Below are 26,401 nucleotides of genomic sequence, written 5' to 3' on the forward strand. Positions count from 1 at the left end.
AAACGCTGCGGAAGCCCCAAAATGGCTGCGCGCAACCATTTCGGGGCTTCCGGCAGCGTTTTCGCGCGCTCCCCTTGCTTACCAAGGGCGCGAAAACGCTGCACCCCGGGCCCTTTCGGCTGTTCCGGCGGCCATTTTGGACCCGCCGGACAGCTGATGGCAGCCATTTTGGCGCCCTCGTTGTGCGAGGGGAGGGCGCGAAAATGGCTGCCGGCACCTGGGAAACATCGCACAACGGTAAGTATTCTATGGCATTGGAACGCATTAAACGCTGTTTAATGTGTTCCAATGCCTTTTTCTGTTCCGTAGTGCGATGTTTCCCACAGCGAAGGTTAATCCGGAACGGATTAACCTCGCTGTGCGGGGCACCACTGGTATATTGATTGGTCTGCCATCTTGAGGATTCTGGGAGTTTTTATCTTTAAAAGCAATGTTTCCAAGCTTTGCCTTTAACAAATCAGAAGGAGGTGCGGAAAGAGTTCCTTTGCTACTCTTCGCAACATAATGTGAGTCCAGCACCAATTACTATTAGTTTCTCAAGGTGGGGGATGCAATTCACAGTACAGCCAGAAGACTAAAGGAGCCAGCAAGAGTCTAGATCTCTCTCGAGACTATCATAGCACTTAAAAAATGTTCTCACAGGTGCATGAATACAAGTTTGGGAATGTATATGCAGCTGTAGATGCAACATTTTGGGCCTTGCTCTGGAAACTGCTGAATAAACAGAACTTCACAATCAACTGTTAGCATAGTTAGTAAAATTAACATTGGTATAAAAATGTAGTCATGGTGTATTTTTTTTTCCAAAAATAGAGTCATTTCAAATTGTACTCTTAGGAAATAACTCCATATTATCTGCAAATAACAGAGTCCCTCTGCTTTATTTTTAAGGAATTATCTGGCTCCTTAAAAGAGCAATGTGGCACCCAAACAAGAAGAATGAAGAAAAAGTTAGTTGTGGCTTTAAATAACCCCTTCCTGAAGTTTCCCCTTCCCCCATTATTTCTGATTTCTGAAAGCAAACAACTAATGTCAAGGTTCAGTTCTTAGGATTTACATGTTAAAATGGCTTTTTAAAACAATGTCAACATATAACGGCCCATTACATGCCAATGGCCAAGCCTTGACAACTGTGATAAAGAACACAGCTCACACAAAATAAGTGCAGAATGCTTTTGACTTAATAACAGCATGTCTCCTGTATGTTTATTGGCAGTCTTTACTTCTGCGTGAAGTAAGATGGCCTCACAGAACACAAAGTCTTGTCCTGATTATATGAATACTAGAATATGCACCTTAAAATAAGTGGTATAACATCTCTGCAGCTCAAGCAGAGATTGTCTGGAACAAGACACTGGAAAAATGTTAGTTTAAGTTGAGAAGGAAATAGCTTAGACTCATCCAGTTTATTTTCCACCTCTTTTCCTTTTCACCTTACCAGAGTCTGAAACAACTGGGGAATCAATGGCCCTTCAGTTGCTGTTGAATTCCAATTCCCTAGCTAATCTGGACAACAGTGAAGGATGATGGGAGCAGTGGTATAGTAAAACTAGGCCTTGCAGGGTTGAAATCCTGGGACTTTCTGAGTGGGAGGGGCTATGACAATCTGCCACCCAACTCAGGTTTTCCTGTTCCCTCTGCATTTAGCAGCAATTCTCACAGTAATGGAAGAAGAAATGGATTTTCTTAGTATATTGTTACAAGCTATTCCTCTTGCATTGCAAAGTTTTTGAGAGTGGTTTGGTCTTGAATGCACAATTAAGAGCCATTAGCTTTTGCAAAAGAGCTGCTTCTAGTAGAACAAACATTGCTGAAACTTGTATTTTGATACAGATTAACTCAACTGACTGATTTTTGGACTCTTTGCAGGGAGACTGGCTATGGAGATGTCATGATGAACAAGCACCTCTCCTTCCAAATTTACCACTATACCACTGGGTGAAAGCATAAATTATCAGTAGCTCAAGAGCTGAAGTTTCCTCACTCTGACATACAGTAAAGATACATAAAAAGCTATGCAAAGTGATGGTGATACAACGCTGGGCAGTGGCTTGATTAATCCTGACTGAATTAAAATACATATAACTATGAAATGGGAGTAGTAAAGTAGGAGCACTGTGTCACACTAGAAGCTTTGTATGTTTTGTAAGTGATGCCACTAAACTCTCCAGTATCCCATATAAACTGAGATATAGACAAAAACAATGCACCATTTGAGTCTGAAAAGTCTCTGGTTATGACTGGCAAAAAAAAGAGGAGATCCATTCAGAAGTGAATCAAGAGTCTTGAAAAATTAGTCCCATTCTTAAGTCTATTGAGCAATAGCTGATAAACCAGTGGCACAGAATATCAACTATATCACAGTAAAAGAGAGTTCCAATCTCAAGATAGGTTTAAAAGCTACCCTTTGGCAACAGGGCAGGATCTAAAAACAGTTTGTGACCTGTCTCCTTCAATTAATTTTATTTCAAGAGCTGGGATTATTTTTGTCCTTGAAGATGACTAGTCCTCGACTCTTTGAAAGACTGGAACCTCCAGCCATATGCTGATACTATGACCATTTAAAACAGTGCTAGATTCGCATCCATAGATGAATAGCACTAACTGCATTTGAAAACATGTACTCCCCCGTTCTTTCACAAGGGAATAAGATAACATAATGACCAGAGTGTTACAAAATGGTAAGGCATCAGTTTGCAGATTTCATCTTCTCATGTAATCACCTACATTGTCTGTTTCTGAATCGGATGACTCACTTTCTCCAGACTCATCAGACTTTTGCCAGTCAAGTGAGATATTATGAGCCCTGGCAGTCTGCACATTTGATAGATCAGTGAAAAGGGTTGATTCAGAGCCATGTGAAATACACAACTCTTTCAAGTCGGCTGGATCCTCTTGGTCAGATAGTACTGCAGTAACATCCCAATTTTTGTCAGATATCCCTAGCTTCACACTATTTAAATTCACATTGCTGTGGCACGACTCAGGTTCTTCAGTTGAGTTCATTTCAGATGGATTAAATAATTTGTTTGGGACAGTTTCACCTTTGTCAATTTCATTCTGAAGGACTTCTGGCTCAGCAGCTAGAAGTCCAGCTGTATCACTTGTAGCAGATGAGTGGTCTGTAGACAACTGCTCCATAGTGTCCACCACAGACAAGGATTTTGAAATCTTGTCAGTACGACGAATGATATATGCATTTTCAACATCACTTCCACTATCCTCCTCTTCATCATCATAATATCCCCGTACTTTTTTTTTATTTTCCTGGGTGACCTGGATGTTGTGCGTTTCTTCAGGATCTGATTCGAAGATTGAATAATGCAATATAGGCATGAGTTTCTGTGGGCGAGAAAAACATTAAACATGGCAATTTTTTAAATTTAAAGATGGAAAATGGGGTAGATTTTTCTAAACAGTATTGGCTTGCAACACAAAAATAGCAATTAATAGGTCACACCTGAAGGCAATAATTGGTTGGCTTTAATATGAATTTAATAACCCACAGTTTATAGAGGGATTTGCTTCCAAAGGGTTTGTAGACTTTACTGAGAAAACTTTTTGGTAAAAACAACATCACCTCATTATCAAGATTACTTTCTTTTTCATTTACTTAATTCCACATTTTGTTGCTCCGAGGTCAGATAGCTGATAATCAAGACTAAATGTGAGAAGTGCAATCTTGCATAAGAATAAAAATTGCTAATTTTAATGGGATAGGAATATGGGAAGGTATCTTATACAGTGGGGTCTCGACTTACGAACTTAATCCGTATTGGAAGGCAGTTCTCAGGTCGAAAAGTTCTTAAGTCGAATCTGCATTTCCCATAGGAATGCATTGAAAACCATTTAATCCGTATCTGCTCTTTTCGTCCATAGAAACTAATGGGAAGCTGCTACTCCACCTTCTGCCACTAGAGGGGGATGTTTTTTCTTTTTTCCTTTTAACCTAAGATGACTTAGCTTTAAAAAAAGGGGGGGGGGGAAGAGTTCGTAACTCGAATCTAAGTTCGTAAGTCGAGTCCATATATTCCTATGAGAGCGGTTCGTAAGTCGAAACGTTCGTATGTCGAGCCGTTCGTAAGTCGAGACCCCACTGTACCAGGTCAGTATATTGTTCACCTAACCCTGTGCTGTTTACTCTGACTGGCTGTAACTCTTTGGTTCAGGTCAGAAGCACAGAATGTTTTTTTTTTTAAACTGGAGACACCAGAGATTGAAACCTGGCACCCATGCAAAGTAGGGGCTCTATGATGAGCTAAAGTCACTCTTGCAACTGCATGACTACACACTGCAATAAAAACTGCACATATGCTCATGTTTAATTCAAAATGTATCTGAAAGCAAAACTCCAGATATAACACATCTTTTGCTGGCCTCTAAAGATGAAACACAAAATCTGGATCTATTTTGTTGTGGAGGTCTGAACTATGGCTAGAGATTTAGCATGGTCAGGGTGAATTCTGCACAATTTGGTAGACTGTATAATATTTCTGCCCTGAGCAGGTACAAGAGGGAAATTGGGTTTTTTTTTACTAACTCCCCTAGGGAATTCTCCCAGGGTGTCCAACTGGGCTTAGGTATGAAAGACCCAGTATTCTCCATTAACAGGTCTAAGATATCCCACATAACTGTTTACTTTTCCTGTCAAAATTTAATGTCCTTAATTTAAATTTAGGGTTGATGCTTCTTTAAAATAAAGAATGCTAACAGGTCCATGCTTTGTTCAGGCAACTAAGGTATGTGTTGCTATTGTTGCTTCTGTGTGAATTGGTGTGCCTTTCTCATTTCCACTTCAGCATATGTAGGATTTAATCATTACCAAATTCATGGGTTTCATGGTGCATGTCTCCAAACACAGGGGCCTGGAGTCAGATATAGTCATGCTTCCAGCAGTCTCACTCACTGAAATGAATTTGACTTTTTTTTTTCCAGTCATGCTAAGTTACACTGTACTGATTGAAATGGTTTATTTTCACAATGTCTGGATCCAACCAGGAGTAACTGCCACCTATTTGACTAATGGCTAGATTGATCTTGGGCCCACAATCAAGTCTGAAGGCAGTACTGTATATTCAGTGTAGAGTTGCCCTCCTAGCTATGGTAGCAGCGTCCCTATGTGTGTAAAACTACATGCACCTAGAAGCCCTTCCCACGGTTCACCAAATGCATGGTGGTTAGACTGAATAGGGTAGGGCCACAATGCTGCCCCCCCCATGTACTGAGTGTGCAGAAATGAATGTGAGATGTCTTCAGGCTGAGAGCACTATGCAGCTGGGATGGGACTACCCGTTCCTTGTCTTTTCACAGAGATTTTCCAGCTGCCTCAAGACAGTGACTAAAACACCTCGGATTCACAAGGGCCAAAGGACAGGATTCTTCTGTGTAATACAGGAAGATACTCTTTCTTCCTAAGGTTCTGTCCCACCCTAACAGAGCTCAAGCCTCCTACAAGTAGAACTCCGAAAGTGCATTTTGGGGATTACAGCTCCCCAGATCCCAAGTCACCATGGCTACTAATCATGCGCACTAAGGAATTTTGCAAGTTGTAGTCCAAGAAAGGAGGGAGGGAGGAAGAGAGAGAATGCTACTGAAGCTCTGTAAGGATACAAAACCATTTTGATCAACTGAGCAGAATATATCTAATGAAAATACATAATCTTTTCCAAGAGTACATACCAAGACTTTTGGCCATTTCTTTCTTAAGCAAATAAAACCAGTGTTGTAGAGGATGAGCAAAATTGATACCAGTATCAATGACATGCCTATACCAGCTGAGGCTGCAGGCAGAATAACATCTGCAGGTTAAGAAAATATTGGTTTAAATCATAATGCATTTCAGATTTATTACAAAAACATTATTTATTCTATACAGAGTGCACTACAATATGAAAATGCAAAAGAAAAAGATCACATTAACAACAGTGTAAAAATGCTAATTTATATTTTAAAAATAATGTATAACTTTTCAATAGAGCAAAATGCAAGACAAGATCCCATGCCTTTCTTTTATTCCCATCATAGTTCATAGTACCTGATTGATTCTTGGGCTTGATGATAATACACTTTGGGGAAGATGGTGTGCACTGTTTATTATTTACAGTTGTAGATATGTCCACAGTAATGCAATGATTTCTGTTTGGATGTAAATTATTAATAACTGTGTGAAAACTTTCTTCTCTGGTTTTATTATGACTGTACTGTAAAAGACAAATAATGTTATGTAGCAATTGGTTTTAAATGATCTACAAATGTACATTAATGTGAAGTCATTAGGGAAGCATTTGGAACATGTATCAAAGAAAACATGCTAGCCCTTCCCCCTTCCATCATCATACTGAGCATGGAATTGTTGGGAGGGGGCTGCTGTTAGCTAGGTAGCCTTTCTACAGAAACCAGAAACCAAATTCTGGGCTGGTTTTGCTCACGCAGAGAGACCAGGTAGGTACATTAGCTTCCTCCTCTTCAGATTCAATTTTCCATGTTCAAATCAATGATGGAGGAGGTGGGGATCCCTTTATCATTGCTCCCCTCAACACATATACTGTAGATTGTAATCTGCTCCCCTCAATACTGTACATATACAACTCCATGTTTCGTTGACAAGCGAATGGAGTTATAGGGATACAAAATTGAGAGCAGGTGAAACACAGTAAAGTGTGAGCAGGAATGTCTCACCTTAAACATTATTTGTTTGTTTGTTTGTTTGTTTGTTTGTTTGTTTGTTTGTTTGTTTGTTTGTTTATTTCATTTATATCCCGCCTATCTGATCGTGTCAGGACCACTCTAGGCGGCTAACAACAATTAAAAGATAATACAATAAGTATACGTATAAACAATTTTACATAACAGAAATACTGAACAGAATGGGAGAGCTGAAGGAAAGGGGGAAGAGAAGAAAAAAAAAGGCCTCAGGAATTATCTGGTGGGAAGGCCTGCCTAAGCATCCATGTTTTTAATTGATTCTTAAAAATACCCAGCGAGGGGGCCACGTGAATCTCAGGAGGTAAGTTGTTCCAGAGACGAGGAGCCACCACCGAGAAGGCCCGATTTCTTGTCTTCTCCTTCTGGGCCTCCCTCGGCGTTAGGCTCCTCAGCCTCACCTCCTGGCTCGCACGAGTGACACGGGTAGATCTTGGCGGGAGAAGGCGGGAGAATGTCAAAACATGGTCCTGTATTCAGTCTCAGCCTAAGCACCTCATCCACTTATGGTCTGAGCGAGGAGGAGGACTTCACCTCACCATTTTGTGATTAGGAACATGCAGCCCACTTTGACTACATTTATGCAATATGGAGATGATAATTACACTAGCACAGAGCTCCAAATCCAACTTTTGGGGGGACTACAATCCCCATAATCCAACACCAAGCAGTCATGCTGGCTCAAGGATTCTTGGCATTATTGTACTAAGAGTAACATTTTCAAGGTAGGCTTTGTACTGGCCTGCTACAAAGACTGTGAAGTGAAATCTGTGCAATTACAAAGGTATAAAATCACAATAATGGGCAGAACTTTAGCCTTGTCTGTGAAGAGCAGCTAACCCAAAGAAATTAGTGGGACTCAAATGAGACACAACTAATACAAAAGTCACACTGCTTTCAATAGATGTGTTCTAACCATGACAAAGTTTGCAGTCAAATGAACAAAAACAATAACAACAACACTTCCATTCATTGACGAAACAGCTGCATTCATTGAGAGTTAATTCGTACTTCCACAACAGTGGAAAGGTGTTGCTGTGTAGTTTCAGGCTTTTTGACATTCTTATAGCAGCACCCACTTGTATGCTTTCAAAAGTTGGTACAGGAATTGGTCCACTATATGAGTCTTAAAATTTTTGTTCCAACAGATCTTGCTGTGGCTCTGAACTACAGGGACAGCAACTTTGTCTAGCTTTTTTAGTCTAGCGTTTATTTAGTCACATTGGTGGAAACAACTGAGGAAACTCTAGAAGGGCAAAACTGGACATTGCTTTGGAGCAGTATAGGAGGTGCTAGAGCTGAAAACAATCTTCTCAACTATGAAATGAATTTGCTCTAAGAGTCTTCTTTTAATAATAAACTACTAACCTTGTTTGGGAAACCTTCCGCTGCCACTGTGACTGTATAATCAAGTTCTTCATATACTTTTACTAATGAGGACGATGAAAGTTTCACTGTCACATTTACGCAGTTTGGACAAGCTGAAATATTAAACTGAGGGAGGCCAAGGCACGCTATTTAAAAGGCAGAGAAAGCAAACGTATCAATGACATCTGCAAACGGAGGCATTTCTGGTATAGATTTGCATAAGTGGATTTAATGAAGCAACCATCTAAAAGCTGGCTGGACAGCTCAGTGGGTTAGGTGTCTGGCTGCAGAACCAGAGGTTGGGAGTTCGATTCCCCACCATGCTTCTCAGAAGAGCAAACCTGCGTGGCCTAGGATAGGCTGCACAGTCCCAGAACACCCCAGAAGAAAAGAATGGCAAACCACTTATGATTATTCTCTACACAGACAACTGAAAAAGGTCAGAATTGACTTAAAGGCACACAACTATTATTATTGCTGTTAATCACCTAAGCACCACCAATAAACCTGGAAGCAACATTTCAATGAAATCTATTTGTCTTATTTCCAAATATTTATGTTTACAATTCAAGGGTAAATTCACCCAGGAACAGTCCAACTTTTATTTCTTAACTTTCATGCTCATCTTATTTTAATTCTCAAAGTTAATTCTTATTGTGAAAGCCAGCTCTGAGCTTAATCCCTCATCCTCTGAATTGTTTCAGTCTAATTTGGAAGTTGCCAACCGGCTTTAACTCCAATAAAACTGGGATGTCATAAAGCGATAAAAAAAACTGATTGATTGTTATTTAATGATGGTATTCTGATTTTTTTCTTAAATATAATTTTGTACCTGCAACTGCTGATTTTAATCACAAAAACTCAGTGCTCTAGTGGTAGCAGCGACAGTACAGGGTACTTTTACTTTAAAAATACTTTTAAGACAAAGCCTCCTGGGAATACAAATCTATTAGTAAACAAGGCATGCAGAGAGAACAGATAATTTAAAATGAAATTGGGGACTTGTAGTGCAAAAATGCTGATTTCATCACCAAAAATGTCAATGGCAAAATCAGCAGTGGCATGTTGTAGTCCCTTGCAGGGAGTTTTGTGGGGTGAGGGGAAAGTGGCATCTCGAGCTGTGAAACTGCCTACCCTTGAATTAAATGCTTAAAACAAATACAGTGGTGCCCCGCATAGCGACGTTAATCTGTTCCAGGATTAACATCGCTATCCGGAAACATCGCTATGCGGGGGGGGGGAACACCATAGGAACGCATTAAACTCCATTTAATGCATTCCTATTGTGGAAAAACTCACCTTTATGCGAAAAGCCTCCATACGGCCACCATTTTCGCTGCCCGGTAAGCGAGGAATCCGGGCAAAAACAGAGCGGGCGGTCATTTTACCATCCTCTCTGCTCCAGCCCCTCCCCCTCCCCGCCTTACAGCTGATCCCCGCTGCTCTTAGAAGCTTGCCCAGGCTTGCCCAGGAGGTAAATAGGCAGTAGAAATGCACTCGGGAAGCCTCTGAAAGCGGCACTTTGCCGGGGTGGGGGAGGGTGGCAGGGACAGGCCCGCCCCCCCCAGCGCCCCCCCTGTGGCAAAGTGGGGCTTTCAGAGGTGCATTTTCACTGCTGAAAAAGCCCCAGGAGTCTTCTGAAAGCGGCGCCGGGGGGGCGCTGGGGGGCGGGCCTGTCCCTGCCACCCCCCCACCCCAGCAAAGCGCTGCTTTCAGAGGCTTCCTGATTGCATTTCTACTGCCTATTTACCTCCTGGGCAAGCCTGGGCAAGCTTCTAAGAGTGGCGGGGATCAGCTGTAAGGCGGGGAGGGGGAGGGGCTGGAGCGGAGAGGATGGCTCCCAGCTTCCCCCCCTCATCGCAAACGCCCCGTTTTCACACAGCTAATGGGGGGCCTTTGCTAAGATCGCTGGCCCTGCTGATCAGCTGTGCAAAAATGGGGTGTTTGCGATGATGGGGGGAAGCCATCATCGCAAAGCGATTTTCCCCTATAGGGATCATCGCAATGCGATCGCTTTTGCGATCGCAAAAAAGCCATCGCTATGCGGATTCTTTGTTAAACGGGGCACCCGTTAAGTGAGGCACCACTGTAATTGACTAGATGCTGCTACATTGTTGGTGAGCATCAATATTTTGCTCGGTAAGACTCATACCCAACTTTTGTTAATGGCAGGATAGTTTTCCAGAATCTGATCACCTCCAGAAGACTTGGACTACTGTTCCATAATCCTTAAGCAGTTTGTGTAAAAATAGCCATGTTAGTCTGTGCAAGCATATTGGGGGGGGGGGGGGAGAAAGAAACAAAAAGGAAAAAACCAAGAGACAAAAACATTGTTTCACCTTAAAAACTAACTGCTGTATCTCAATGTAAATTTTCATGGATCAAGTCTATTTCCTCAGATCGTCTCTGAGGAAGTGAACTTAAACCATGAAAACTCACATTAAAATCTAGCAGTTAGTCTACATCTGGAAAGCATATGGTCAGCAATGCTTTTGTAAGTCACCTGCAAAGGCTACACAGGAGCCTTTACAGTTTAGTTAATCAACTTAAAAGTAGGAATCAGCCAGCTTTTCAAACGCAAATAAGGAGGAAATCACTTACTGTTTAGATACGGGTTGAATATTTGCAATGAACGATGTATTCCACTTTCTGTGACCTGCACCACCAAAATTTTGTAGTTCTTGCAAGGATCTGTAAATTCTTTTGTTAGGTCACAGAACAATCTTGAAATATTGGAACATTCTGCAATAGCTTTCCATTTTGAAGGCAAGCTTATTTCAAAAGAAAACAAGAGATAAAAAAGTATTTTCCAATTAAATCTACAACAACTAAAGAGAACAGCATGCAAACTGACCAGAGTATTGATTCCCAGTCCAGATACTCCCCTCCCATCCCCAAATATTAGATGGAAACAGTCAGATACTGCTACATTTAGTATATTTCCATGTATTTTCTTATAGTTCGTATTTATTCTGTTTCTAAGATCTGGCTTTTGTTGCTGCTACTGTTGAAGGGAATGTTTTCTTGAGAAAAGCTACCACAGTTCATGGAAAATTCAAGCGCTCCTGCCTGTTTCCCAAACTGAGTGAGTTCTTACTTCAGCAACTCTTTGCTGAATTCCCCTAAAGAATGTATTCCCTCGTTTCTACTTTTTGGCACCAGAAGTAGTGAAATCCAGAAAGCATGGAAGAGAGGATGTATACATTTTGAACTAGGTCTGCCCAACAATTTGGTTCTGGCACTTTACTTCATATGCCACTAGCACTCTGACTCCATCGCAAATCTGGCAGACGAAGCAGCATAGCTCAAGGTCACTAATGAGACTGCAGTAGTAATCATTCTGAGCATTGCCAATTGACCCCAAAAGATGCCCCCTTGACCCAGGCCATGTAAAGCAGGAGTAACCGGTCCTGGTCTGTGGCCTTGGAAAGACTGGGCTGCCAAGACATATTTTCGAGGGCTGAAGGAACATGCACACACTCCACACGCACTCCCCCATACACACATGCCTGCACATCCAAACACACACTCCACCTGCCTCCCCGCATGCATGCACCCCCCCCACAAGCATGCACAGACACACACCTGTACCCCGCACACACAGACGGATGGATACCCACCACCTTAACCCACCCCCATCCTTGGGAGAATGGTCTTCAACTAAACCAGTCCCTGGTGTCAAAAAGGTTGGGACCCACTGATGTAAAGACCTAGCTTCTCAATCTAAACCAGCCAATTTAGCAGGAGCCACATGCCTCCCGGGGGTGGTGGTGGCACATTTTAAAGGGGGCCACAGACTGGAAAACAATCTGTTTTGTATTCATCTGTTTGTTGTTTGTATCCTTGTTTGACAGGGAGTCCTGGACCCCAAAAAGAGCTCCTGAAAGTGCCATGGGCAAAAAAAGTTGAGAGTGGTTGGTCTAAACAACTGTCTCTGTTTGAGGACCCTGCTTAGTCTCTGCTCTCTTTTCCAGATGATTTTCTTATACATCTAACTGCCTTTGACTACATACCTGTCTTTGGCTGTTTTTGACCACGGACAGACAGATGGATCTCCTGGTTCTGAAACTTGATGAATTGGATTCTCACTTTGCTGAGACCTGGTGGAGAGAAGAAGACAGTATGCATTATTTCCCAGGACTGGCTGATGACTGTTCCCATAGCTCAAGCATATGTGCCACCTCTTCAAAGAGGTACGGGCCCCCCACCTCTGGAATCAGTGCCACTTTGACAGTGCAGGCATTAAAGAGATTTGGTGGTGGTGAGGTCTGAAAAATTTCTATAGCTGATAAACCCTCTTTTCCTGAGCTGAGGACAACCACTGGAAAAATTAACGGTTCCTGTGAGAGACTTTTCACAGTTGCATTGGCATTTGGATGATCACTGATGATTCACTGTGAAGAAACTGAACATACATTCCAATGGGCTATCCTCTGCCCACAGCATGATATAGCTTCAAACCTAAACAAACAGTATCAGTACTAACCTTCTCCAATTCTGCACTCTTCATAATATATTGGATTACAAACCCCTAATTCCCCAGATAGCATAGTTGGTGGCCATGCTTGCTGGGGTGAGGGGCCTGCAGCTTAACTGCATTTGGAAGCTGCCAGGTTGGGGGAAATGAACCTAGTTCATGTTGAATTCAGAAAATGAGAAGGATCCCTATCACTGAGCTGAATTTGCTCAGATATACTTTAGAAGCTTTCCCAGCCATTACTGCTGATACCCTGTTTCCATGAAAATAAGAGCAAACCTGAAAATAAGCCCTAGTATGATTTTTCAGGATGCTCGTAATATAAGCGCTACCCCCCAAAATAAGACCCAGTTAAGTGAAACCATGCCCTCCACCATTGTGCAGCAACCAGAAGATGACATGGCTGTATTTGAATAAATGTAGATTGTTGTATATGAAAACAATAAAACATCCCCTGAAAATAAGCCCTAATGCGTTTTTGGAGCAAAAATTAATATAAGACCCTGTCTTATTTTCAGGGAAACACGATAGTAGGCTGTCCTGCTTTGGGCACATTGTGAGAGGGCAGGATTCTCTGGAAAAGACAATAAAGTTGGGAAAGGCTGAAGGCAATAAAAAAAGAGGAAGATCAAGAATGAGATGGATTGACTTCCTAAAGGAAGCCACAGGCTTGAGTTCACAAGAGCTGAGTAGGGCTGTTGAGAACGGGACTTTTGGAGATCAGTCATTCATAGGGTCACCCTGTTGGATGTGGCTGAATGGAACATTACAACAAGAAATTACTGGTTTAATTCTAAACCACAAAATCCTACTATAGAAAGGAAACAAAGGAACACAGTAACGCCAAGCAGACAGGCTTTTAATGTTTAAATTCAGGATGGCTTTTCTACGGCACATTGGGAAAAAAGTAACAAACAAGAACAAATGGCCCAAATCAGAGGTTCTGATTTTTAAACACAAAAAGGTCAAGCATATATTTGAACACCGAGTTCCAACAGACACTCTGTTTACCTGGACTTGGAGAAAGATGCGTTTTGAACCTTGTGTCTTTCTGATGAGTCTGATTCTATTTCAATGGGGCAATGTAAACTTTCATAGTGGCGAAAGGGAAACATAAATTGAAAAATTAATTTGTTTGATCTATTTTCTCTGAGGAACAAAATAAAATAAGTCTGTACTGTTATTATTCCATTAATAATAATGTACTCTTGTTACCATCAATAACAATTTTGAGAATGCTTCCATTTCACTAAACTAATTAACTAAGACACAAACAAACAAGAGGGATCTGCAACTCTTTTAAGGTGCATTGACACTTTTAGGAGATTCCAGAAACTGCAATTCACCTTCCCAACCCAAGCAATGGTGGGTGGTTCAAGAGATGCAAAAACAGCTGGAGCTGTACATGATTCCTATCCATACCCTAACTGAGTTATTACAGACTTAACTCCCATGTTCCTCCTGCACAACAGCCGAAGTCTCTCTCCCAGCAACTAGGCACCCCTGATGCTACCAAAGGTAACAGTGATGCTGTTCAGAATCACTGAGAGGGTGGCTAAAGCTAAATCTTCCTGTCCCAGTTCCTTCCTCCAGTGACCAGAAGCAATGATCACTGGTGCTTCTGGAATGCTAACACTGACACAGATGAAGCAATACCACAGATTGTGTGGTGCTAGGACACTTTTGTTTTCCTTTCCCTCTGTAACCCTAAGAACCTCCTCCCTCACCCCAGAGTTGTGTTGGAGACCCACATGGGCACCCCGTCCACACACACACTGAGAGTAGCGGTCAGGCTTGGGACCGAAAGAATAGTGCCCCCTTACATTATAAATGTATTAGTCTTAAAACTGCTTACAGATGCCTTTACTCTTTCTGTTCTCCACATGGTGGCAACTTAAGGAGATATACTCTGATGAAATTATCATGATCATTCATGGCTGTTTACAGAAAGTGAATACATATTATGAAAAAATAGAAACCTGTTCGTTGTATAGAGCACAGTGTAGCAGGCTGATGCCTCTGTGTTATTTCCAGCTTCCCATGTTAAAAAATATTCAAAATCTTGTCGTTTCACTTCTGATCTGAATTCTGAGTTCGACAGTTCTTGTTGAATAGTGGTAGGGTCAGGAAGCAGGGGACAAACATTTACAAATGTTAGCAAAAAAATGGAAGTACACATTCTATCAATCATGCAAAATGAGATATTTGTCATCTTGTCTTTCATTCCCCCCCCCACGCAATATAATGCAAGCATGGCAATAACTGATATATTAATTTAACTCATACTGCTGTGTGATTGGGAGCTCAAGTACAAGCATAGAATATTTCTCTATACTGTATATTGACATTGATACAATAAGAGTGCATCCTGCAACACAGACAAACCAGATTATTTCTTCTTCAAGTAAAGCCTGACTACCCCGACTTCATAACACATTTGACAAGTATTTGAGTTTGTAATTCCAGCACTGTGCAATATGTCCTGTTATTCCCCTCTAAGCTTCATATAGGCACTCTGATATATGCTGTGCTAGGCGCTGTCAAGCCAGAATTGATTTGTAGAGATCATAATAGTTAAATGAGAATGATTTTACCAGTGCCATCTCCATCCTCACTGAGTTCTACAGCTGAGTCTCTAAAGTCTTAGTTCACATCAGTCCATCCACTATACCACACTAGGTAGAGATGTTTTATTCAGTTAAATATCCATTCTTTTGACTTCCTCCATTTATTAGAAAAAGTACAGATTTGTAAAATGTTGAAAACAGGATGCTTCAGAAAGGAAGGGGAAGTGTGTTACTAACCACAATTCCCAGCCAATCAATACCATGCACGGCCAGGTTTTGCTGCAAACTGGAAAACCTGGTTGCCCTTATCGTCACTACTTGATCACATATGAAAAAAGAATCCCAGTTATTTTCATCCTTCTGTTGGACTGAAACATTTTTTTCAGTGGTCATGTGGTACATAGACTGGAGGGAGCATTCACAATGTTTTTAGCTGCATTGATTCATTTCTTTCTATTTGAACCCTCGTAGCAGACTATACTGCTCTTCAATTTGTATCAGTTCATTTTCTGTACTGTTCTTTGGGGCAGTCAGCCCCCTCTTGTTCTTTTATATTTTTTTTAACTACCAAAGGTGATACAGCAATGAAACAGTGCCTTCTCTCTTACTCCTCCTTTCCCTTCCTCCTTTACTCACTTTCCCTGCAGATCTCTCCCTCTCAGGACTTGGCTTTCATTTTTCTTTTCCCTTTTGCACAGTGTTGGGAGGAGGAAACAGGGTTTAAAAGGCTTGCAAAGTATTGTGAAGAGCAGGGTTAAAAAATGCAACACTCTGTCCTTTACAATTCAGAGTAGGACATCTCAAGCCCTCTTTCATCTGCAAGGGATGAGGAGAAGACTGCCTACTTCTGAGCAATGTATTACCAGCTGGTAAGGCTGCACCTGGAGCACTGCATACAGTTCTGGTCGATGCACCTCAAAAAAGAAAGTGGAACTGGAAAGGGTGCAGAAGAGAGCGACTAAAATGATGACTGGGCTGCAGCACCTCCCTTATGAGGAAAGGCTACAATGTTTGGGGATCTTTAGTGTAGAGAAAAGGAGCCTGAGGGGGGACACGATTGAGATGTATAACATTCTGCAGGGATGGATAAAGTGGATAGAGGGAAGCTCTTTCCCCTCTCACGCGATACCAAAACCAGGGGGCATCCACTCAAATTGAGTGTTGGGAGAGTGAGAACAGACCAAAGAAAATATTTATTTACCCAATGTGTTGTTAGTCTGTGGAACTCCTTTCCACAGGATGTGGTGATAGCATCTGGCCTACATGACATTAAAAGGGGATTGTATAGATTTCTGGAGGAAAGGTCAATCGCAGGTTACAAACCATGATGGGGATATACAATCTCCAGGCTTAAAAGGAAAGTACCTCCAAATGCCAGATGCAGGGGAGGGGTATCAGGAGACAGGTATCTAGTTGTCTCATGTGCTCCCAGAGGCAGCTGGTGAGGCCACTGTGAGATACAGGAAGCTGGACTAGATGGGCTCTTGGCCTGATCCAGCAGGGCTCTCCTTATGTTCTTATATATTCATGTGGTTTTTTTGTGGAGCTGGTATTGGTGCCACTGGATGCTACTAGCAATTTAGCAATATTCCTATAAAAGAATTTTCAAAGGGAACAAGTGCAGTGGCCATGGAGGTGCCACAGAACCCAGAAACCTGACACCTGTGCTAAGGAAATAAATAGACAGCAACAGTTACACAGGCTGAAATGATAAGGAATGAAGTGATTCCTCACTGGTACAATTTAAAACAACTCTCTTGGCAAGGGGGAAATATACCAATTGCCAGGGCAAATGAATTGATATTGGTCATGTGTCATATGAATGGAAAATTATGAAATGATCTAAACAACTGCCAATTAGGTATAACTGGGGTTCTTTTGGCATATGTGAGCGAGCCGTAAAAAAGACCAATTATTTCAGCAAAACTCAATGGCTTCATTTATCTATTGTACAAAACCATCATTGGTGCAGCACAGTCTACTTGGAATGAATCAAGGGACCTTTAGATGTGATTGGGGTGGCCGTGTTGACTTTCAACCTATTGTTGCACAGGAACTCAGGATTGAGCCTTACATGATGTATGATTACTTATAAAAAGAACGCCACTGGTTTCGAGTTTGTATCTTTTAAAACTGATATGTGGTTTGTATTCAACAATAAGCTGACAAGGAAGCCAAGAGTAAACACTGCTGAAATCCTTCTCCCAGAAAAACAGGAAAACAGCATGGGGGAAAATCCTAAATCCTGTTAGAACTTGTTCAGTGTGAGATACGAATACAGGCCAGAAAATATGCTGATAGCAAGTTCTCCTCTGATATTATGTGTATGCATCTTTAAAACCCCTATCAGCTATCATGCACAACGAACAGGGACTTGTCTTCATAAATACTCTTGAAATGGATGAAGGATCAGTACCCTAACAGAGCTTCCTTTCATTGCAAGGAGACTGCTGCAGGAGCAATTCTGATGGATGTACCATATAACAGTAGCTTTGTTTTGTATTACAACTCCAATGGCAATTTGGGGGAATTCTGGAACTTGTAGGCCGAAAAAAGAATTTCTCCAAGCTCTGCTGATGGGCAATGATCCCAGCAAAGAATTTTTCCAAGCGTGATCTCTAAAGTGGTCGAAAAACACTTACCAACTAAGCTGCACAAAGTACACATCATCATAACACTGGTGTATGCTATAAATTAAAACAATATATTAGAAAAATAATTACAGAAGTCTGCTTGCTGTACAATTCTTACAAAAATATTCAGATTTCATTTTAAAACGAGGAGCATTATTCAGAGAAGGTGAGAAGGAACGTTAAATAGTGCTAAGTTGCAGAATTGTAGGTAGAGAAACAGGGTGGTGAAAAAAGTCCATTATCTCCACCCTTCTCCAAACGCTACTCATAATTCCTAGTCATAATAAATTGCGTCACACAGCTCTAAAAAATTAACTTTTTGGATTACAACTCCCAAAATCCCCATGCTGATTGGGGAATTCTAAGTGTTGGAGTCCAAAAATAATTTATCCAAGTTCTACTGTATCTCCTCCCAAACACATGAAACCAACACTTCTCCTATCTATTGTTCCTTAAACTGTGATGCGAGGTACTGTACCAAAGGGAACATGAGAGCTACCACTTGGCTGGCAAGTGGCTGTGTTAAATCGCTTCCCCTAAAGATGTTTCATTTTGTACATTTTCTGTTTCATATTTTAGGTCTGGAACTACAGTGGTTGCATTGGAAGAACCACTCTGTTCTCTGGTCAGTGCTTAAAACACCTTTAAAACACATTGGCTGAAATCCAGCAGTAAGCTGAACCTAGAGCAGTGGTTCTTAACCTTGGGTTACTCAGGTGTTTTTGAACTGCAACTCCCAGAAACCCCAGCCAGCACAGCTGGTGGTGAAGGCTTCTGGGAGTTGCAGTCCAAAAATGCCAGAGTAACCCAAGGTTAAGAACCACTGACTCAGAGTAAGCCCTTTGAATCAAAGGAATTTATGGAGGAGCTGACTCACTAAATCCCCATTGATTTAATGAGCCTACTCTAGTTGTGTCATACTACTGGGTTTCAGCCAGTTGATTACTTGTCAAAAAAGTGCTGGGAAAAGTTGCATTTTAGATTAATATTTCCAGAATCTCCATGGTCAGTGACCATACATGGCTGAGAGGTTCCAGGAAAAGTAACTAACAGAAGTTTTTTTTTAAAAAGGCTCTGAAAGAAAGAGAAGCTTGCATAAGAAGTTCCTAACACTCTGTTCTTTTAGCGTAACATGACAAAAATGGGGAAGAACAAGGTGATACTAAGGCTATGTCTGGAGGAACCCTGAAACTGAATAATAGCAATAGGGATAGTAAAGCATTGTTAGCGTGGCCAGAATGAATCTATCCTATCTTTATCTTTTAAGAGGAATCTGTCTGAATATATCTGCACTTCTTCTTCCACCTACTGATCACATAATACCATTTCCCCCAAAATAAGACCTAACCTGAAAATCAGCCCTAGTATCATTTTGCAGGATGCTCGAAATATAAGCCCTACCCCCCAAATAAGCCTCAGTTAAGTGAAATCCCACCCTCCACCATTGTGCAGCAGCAGAAGATGACATGACTCTATTTGAATAAAAGTAGATTGTTGTACATGAAAAAAATAAAACATCCTCTGAAAATAAGCCCTAGTGCGTTTTTGGGGCAAAATTAATATAAGACCCTGTCTTATTTTCGGGGAAACACGGTAGTTCTCTCAACAGATGTTGTTGATCATCATTTTGTGATAGTCATTTTTTTCTCACAAAAATGAGGAAGACGAAAAAGGTTGTGGCCAAATCAAAATGGCATATGCTGCATCTTTGTTTTGTAATCATGTCTACTTCCTTTCTAAAGCAGAATTTTTTACAAAACAAAGATACAACATATGTTGTTCCGACTTTTAAGAAATTAGATGTTTTAAAACAATCCTTAGACAAGGATTTCTTATGGGAAAGTATCCTTAGACAAGGATTTCTTATGGGAAAGTACTCTGGGAATGACATGCTAGAAGTATGATGTCCTGTAGATAACAGTCAGTCTGTAATAGTCCTCTACAAGCTAGTGCCCCCAAGATGTGTTGTATTGGAATTCCCATACTCCACATTCAAAACAAATTACAAGTGTCTCTAAACTACAGAATTGTACAAGGTTGCTACCACACTCATGGCTCCATCCTGTGGAATTTTGAGATTTCTAGTTTGGTAAAGTGCTCATAGTTTTCTTTTAAACAGCTCTAGTGCTATATAGTTCAAGGAAGTGTGCATTAGAGTTCTCACCAAAGGACGTCAATATCTCAGCAAACTATAAAACCCACACTTCCATAGTGTGGTGCCACAGCCAAGTAGTATCAAAGGACTGCATAGTGTGTAGATACCCTCTGAGTTTCTGAAATATCTTCCAAACTTCCAAAGACAGAGGGTGGGGTTGGATCCACATTTAGAGATGCCTTTCTGAAATGACTGGGATGTCCAGTCCAGTGTGTTTCTGAGTGTCCAAACATAGAACCTGTTAGTTAGCAGTGAGAGGTACCTGCAAACTAATGTCATTTGTTTTCTGCAGGCTTAACTATGCAACAGGATTTTGGCCAGTGAGTTTTAACTGTGGTTAAATTTGCTCTATGTTTTCATTTCTTGCAGCAGCTGTACACATGCCATAATTTTACTTGTTTGTTATCAAAAGCTATCTTTTGACCAAACTTTCACAGGCAGGAAGATTGTAAGGGTGGAATCTGCCACTGCCTCCAACACACTCACTTTTGGTGAGAAACAAGTTGGGAAAATGTTCAACTGCACATTGCCACCATAAAAGCCCTTAACATTTTTGAGCTCCACTATTTACAGGAGAATCTTTTCCCTAACAAAATCAGCTCTATCACCCAATCCTTACAGGCTTCAGTTCTTCGGGTTGCCATGCTGGGAAAGGCAAAGACAGTTACTAGGAACTGTGTCTTCTTGGTAGTGGCTCCTTCCTTTGAAATAGACCCCAAACAGAAGTATGCCAGGCTCCCTCCCTTCCATCCTTCAAGAGAAGGCTGAAAACAGTCCTCTGTCAAGAGGCCTTCAAAGACATCCTTCCTTAGGTTTAGTTTCCTGTTCTGCCATCTTTTGAGATTTTAAAATTATTGTTTATGTTTTATTTTTTAATGTTTAATGTTAAGAGTGGGATGTCTGGGTTTACTGTTTGATTTTTTTGATTGCTCTAAACCGCTTGCAGCAGTGCTTTGCACTGTCATCAGTATAGAAATTTATGAAATAAATAAATTATTATGAGAGTAAGACAAGGACGACAATTTCATACCCACACTGTGGGAAAAAAAATCAAAGCACACATCAAAAATAATATCGAAAACACAATGCACTGTTTTTATTCCATAGACACAGCATTCAATGTGAAGGAAAAACTCACTGATGGTTTTATATTAACAATTTAATACATATATTCTCTTTCTGAACATTCCTACCCTTGCTAACTCTTTCCTCAGATATAAACTCAAATTTTCATACAAACTGAAGGTCACAGATCAGGATTATAAAGGCAATAAGAAAATCCACAACTCTGATTGTATTCTATGCTTCTTTCAAAATAAGGTTTAATACATTATGCGGGATTCTGAAGGCTGGCTAGACACTGTGGGACTGCTACCGTTTGAATGAATGAATTCTCTTTGTTTATCACTGAAATTTCTAGTGAAACGTATAGCAAAGAGCACTACCTTCCAAGCTGAAAGAATACAAGATGAGAAAAAGAAGAAAAAAGGGGAAAAATTAAATTCTATTGAGACCTAACTCACCAAGTTTGTAGAAATTCAATGGTCCCATGAAAAGTGTCATCATATTTTAAAACCGCATCCTACTGGAAGTCAAGTGCTGGTGTTCTTTCTGCATTTGAATTTATAGAGTCAATAACAAAGAGAATTGTTGTATCGTCATCCTTATTCTATAACATTAAAATAAAATGTAGCTTTGCTGGTATGGTTTCTAAGGAGGTAAAAGGATGTACCCATATCTGTCCTTCTATTTATGAAATGTTCTCTAATCCAGCAGAAACTTCTATGAATGGCAATGAGGGTGATTTTCAATAATTCCCCTTCTCTGTTTTGTACTGTTTGGGGGATCCTCCAGAACTGAGAGGGATGTGGGGGTACATGAGAATGGAAAATTTTGTGAAAATCATCTCCTCCTTTCTCTGCATGGAAACATCTGCGGGATCAAAGAGTCTCTCAACAATGGAAGGACACGGAGTCAACCCATTGTAACTGTCCACCTCAAAGTGTTATTGTACATTTGTTCAAATGAGAAATAAACATTGCATTTCCCAAACTTTTTAGCCCATTCCAATTCCAAAGGCACAGGATGTGTTCTATTTTGAAACCCTGTACTCAAAACATCCCATAAAACCTGGCAAAATAAAATCTCACAAAACCTAAATGAGACATACAGCATACTACAAATTCAGCCCATCTGCTTACCTAGGATGGTGCCAACCCCTAAGTCATGAAACATACCTAATGTTTAAGAGATAGCATTATAATTCTTGCCAGAGCTAAGAAAAAAGTACTTTTTCCAGACAACAACCATTAGAATCCCACCAATCAGCTAATAGGAGATGAAGGAAGTTTTATATCTCCCTGGAAAATTGGGGAGTTCAGGTGACTGAAGCACAAGGCGAGTGCCCACTCCTATGGTTGGTAAAGTCTGTTTACATTCAACTCTTCAGTAATAGTTTCCATGGTGGTTCCCAAAAGGAAACATGGGAGGCCTAGGCAAAGTTTTTTATGAGGCTCCAGCGGTAGCATGCAATCTGAATAGTCGGCAAATAAAGCCCATTCTCACCACTACTTTCTATGTGTCAGTAGAAACCAGTAACAATGACAACAAAGGTCAAGCTGGTTGGAATGAACTCTGCCTTTCAAGAAGTGAACCACCTGCTTTCAGAGTCACAGATCATAACAATCACCATCCTAATATGTTTAGCACAGCAATATATTTTGTTGTTGCAAATCCTCTCAATTTGAGGGTGATTCAAGTGTGTGAAAGGGGATCTCTTGCTTCACTGAATCCTGTCACATGATGGGCCTTGGTCTTTGATAGAATTTCAGCTGATATGACTAGTGTTGTGTAGTTTGATTGTGTGAAACACAAAGTTCCCATTTTCAGCGTTTTATAATGATTTCTCTACCTTGGGCTATGCAAATGTCATCTAACTATTGCAGATGCAAGTAAAAATCCTATTGGAAATAGCACCTACCCAAGGACTATTACACAGCAGTTTTTCCCCCTTTGGCTTGCCATGTACTGCACAACTGCATGCATGACTGGACGAGCAATCATTGTTCAGACTAGAGGAAGTGAGAGGTAACAAGCACTGAGCAAGACAGGCTTGCTTATGCTTTTCTCCACTTACAGTCCATGAATCCAAGCAGGATTCTGGCCAATGTCTATTGATGTCCCCCTATGGGAGCTAGAAGTCTATTGTCTTTTTATATTTTTTATATAAAAGGCAAGGCCAGAGACCCTCCAACTGTCCAGGTGTGTGAAACCTCAAGCCTCCTCAAGTATCATAAATGATAGACATATGCAGAAGCTATACTCAAAAACACCTGGAGGGCCAACGGTACCCAACAATCCAAAGATACATCTACTTACAGCAACAACACAGTTATCCTTAAATCCCACTGTAATAAATTTGACATGACATGAGATTAAATGTGAAGAAAGTCCCACCATTTTAGCTCTTCAGGGGGCATAGTGTAACCTTTTTAGTTTAGATAATTATTGTAAGCCGCCCAGAGACCTCTGGGTAGAGTGGGCGGCATATAAATTCAATAAATAAATAAATATCTAAAGAAGCCTTCAAAAACAATCGTTTCCTTTTCAGTAAAGCAAACATGAATTGAAGCAGGCAGCACTGAAACAACCAGGTTCAACTATTTAAAATATATATTTAAAAGGAAAAAAACAAGAAGTTCTGAGGCTGTTGCTGTCCCCAGAAGTTTCTTATCTGCAGAGCATATCTTCTCCTTCTGTTAGAGGGAATGTAAAGTGAATAAAAGATAGCATCGCTGAAGGAAACTACCAATGATCAGGCACAACTTGACTAGGAAGAAAAAAGACTGTGGTCATATCTTAAAAGACTAGCAGAGTTCATGTTTTGTTAGACCAGCATCCCACTTTATCAGATATCCACAGCAATCCATCTTTGGAGTGAGCAGGTTTAGGACTGGATTGTGGGCTAATAACCCTGTAATGCGAAAGGGAAACTGAAGCTAACAAGAGATATGACCACTTGGGAAAGACATGGGGGAGGGAAGAGACATTTTTCAGCTCTCAGAATCTCCCAGCCAGCCTGGCCAGTGGGTTTGCTTTATTCAGAAGGCCCTTTCCTTTACTCCTAGGCTGTCTCTCAAACCCGTTTGCTGACTCCCTCTGAACGTCACTGAAATAGGTACAGTACGTTTTATCCCGGTTTTTTGCATGCGTGCATGCATAAGAGCACAAGGAGAGCCCTGGTGGATCAGGGCAAGGGCCCTTCTAGTCCAGCTTCCAGTGGCCCCACCAGACGCCTCCGGGAACACACGAGACCACTAGATGCCTGTCTCCTGGTCCCCCACCCCTGCCTCTGGCATTTTGAGGTTCAGATACAAGGCATGCCTACCACGTCATTTTAAATGGGGAAAACAAAGGCACATGGCACCTTATTCAACCCCTGCTGGTACCCTCACTACTTACGTAGTGTACTTAAATATTCTATTTTCAACTTGCCTTTCTCCTTAAAAAGAACCCCAGGCAGCTAACAACAATTAAAAACCCTAGATAAAACGCTGAGGGCTGGACTGACTTATCTCGCCTGGACTTCTCAAGAGGTCTTTGTACGTGGTTCGCTTTTGTTTTGAAACCTGCGGCAGGAAAGGTCTGGCAAGAAGTGGGAAACAGTTGCTCGTCTAATACCGCTCGTGATCCCGCCATTTGTTCCTCCCGCGGATACAGGATCGAGTCCCCCCCTCCCCCGGCCATGGGTCTCTCTCCTCTCACGCCCGACATCCAAAAGCAAAGCGCTCCCGGTTGGACGGCCGCCCCGCGGTGGAGCCTCTCGGCCTGGGGACCGAGCAGCCTTTTTATGGGTCTCTCCCCGTCAACAAGCTGAGCGCTCGGGGAAGAGGAGGTGAGGCAGAGAGGGACGACGTTGGTCGAGCCCCGCTCCGCTCCTGGAAAGACTCTTGGGTTGAGGCCGGTGGGGGGGGGGGGTCGCCAAAGCGCCGCCGCCGCTCCTCGCCTGCTTCCCCACGTCTAGCCAACCCCCTCCTCCCTCCGGGCATGGAGCGCTCTTCCGGCGCGCCCGACTGGGCTACCTGCCAGCGGCACAGCTCCCGCTTTCCTCTCAGGCTCAGTCGGTGCCGCTTTCGCGGGGACTCAGGCCCGGCGCCTTTCCTTGCGGCGTCCTCAACATGGCTCGGCGGGGCCGCGGCGGCTTGTCTGGTTCCAAAAGCGAAAGCAAAGGGCCGAAAGCCTCTGAAGAGGAATGGGCGGGTCTTGTGGTATTCGCTGCCGGGGCCCCCTTGCAGGAGGGCGAGAAGAGGGGGAGGCATTTGGAAAGGGGGAAACCATCCCCGGCGTTAATCGGCCCGGCCTCCCCGCCCCCGCTCCCCTGCCGCGGCCCTCAACCGGGCAGAGACCAAGCTTGGCTCCGGCGAATGTTTACATAACGTCCCTGAATGCGCCCAGTCGTTCGCTCCCTTGCTGCTGGGAAGTGCTAGAGTAGATGAAGGACAAATGCAGCAGCTTTCTAGCTTTTGTAGCTGGTGTCTGCAGAGACTAAAAATCTATCCCGCTGAATTCCGTAGGATTTACTCTCAGGGAAGTAAGTATGGCATTAACAGTACAGTATAAAAGTTTAGTCCAAAGATATACTACCAAAGGATCACACTGAATTTGTCACATTCGACAAAATATCGGATCATGAATCTCGTCCATCACTTTGGACTGAAACATAGCTTCTTACCTTTTCTGGTGCTTCTGTGCCTCAAGAAGGTGGACCCGGGACACAGATTCTAATGACGTCTACATGAAATGCCGCCAGAACTGCTGTTGAAATTGCCCATTACTTATGCGTGAGCTGGAAAAATGTTTGTTGAGAGGAGTAAGAACGGAAGAGCCTTGTATATCACCATAAACTAACTGGAAGAAAGGCAGCATGTATTGTAACTCCATAATCATAATAATTATAGTTAATCTAAAGTAATGTATAAATTCTCAGGTTACTAATACACTTAGAATAGCACTTTTATACTTATCTTTGCAGTCCATGTCAAAATACTAATAATCTCATAAGTCTTTCAGCATTAACTGGTGCTACATTTACTTTCCGATCTTGTGTATTTTAAGTCATGTCATAAGCTGTCAGATCACATTTCCCTTATGGTGATCCTAATAGGGTTTTCAAGGTATGGCAGATATTCAAGGAAGGATTTGCTAAGCCAGAAATGGGAACTTTATTTCTCCATTAACTTCCTGGGGAAGAGCCAGCGTATGCTGCAGGATCCCAGGATGCCCCCAGAAATGAAAAGAGTAAACCACTAGTCAGTACTCTACATCTAGAAACTCCTGAGAAGCATCTCCATAAGTTGGAAAGTATGTGATGGCACACAATTACAATTTTAATTATTATACAATTATTATATTAAACAGTAATAAAATGATACATTATTATTATTTACCATTGATCTCTCAGTGAATTCCCATGGCCAAACAGGGATTTGGACTTGTTCAT

At 41.7% G+C, this 26,401-nt stretch overlaps 1 protein-coding gene across 4 annotated transcripts; it reads right to left on the reverse strand.

The window, feature by feature from the left end:
- Positions 1 to 383: 383 nt before the first annotated feature.
- Positions 384 to 26,006, reverse strand: IFNAR2 (interferon alpha and beta receptor subunit 2). Of its 4 annotated transcripts, none has more exons than XM_078388910.1 (11): positions 25,634 to 26,006; positions 21,426 to 21,513; positions 17,757 to 17,801; positions 14,527 to 14,650; positions 13,559 to 13,636; positions 12,084 to 12,170; positions 10,672 to 10,841; positions 8,071 to 8,216; positions 6,035 to 6,200; positions 5,680 to 5,798; positions 384 to 3,342 (listed from the first exon to the last, which is right to left on the reverse strand). In XM_078388910.1, exons 2-11 carry the CDS (start codon positions 21,466 to 21,468, stop codon positions 2,704 to 2,706), a joined length of 1,617 nt encoding a protein of 538 aa, XP_078245036.1. In that variant the 5' UTR covers positions 21,469 to 21,513; positions 25,634 to 26,006; the 3' UTR covers positions 384 to 2,703. The 4 variants fall into 4 exon arrangements, with proteins under 4 accessions (XP_078245036.1, XP_020651865.3, XP_072850193.2 ...); XM_020796206.3 differs by lacking the exon at positions 25,634 to 26,006 and adding an exon at positions 24,984 to 25,122; XM_072994092.2 differs by lacking the exons at positions 17,757 to 17,801; positions 25,634 to 26,006 and adding an exon at positions 24,984 to 25,122.
- Between the last annotated feature and the right edge of the window lie 395 nt (positions 26,007 to 26,401).

Source organism: Pogona vitticeps, chromosome 3 (genome assembly GCF_051106095.1).
Source record: "Pogona vitticeps strain Pit_001003342236 chromosome 3, PviZW2.1, whole genome shotgun sequence".
NCBI lineage: Eukaryota > Metazoa > Chordata > Lepidosauria > Squamata > Agamidae > Pogona > Pogona vitticeps.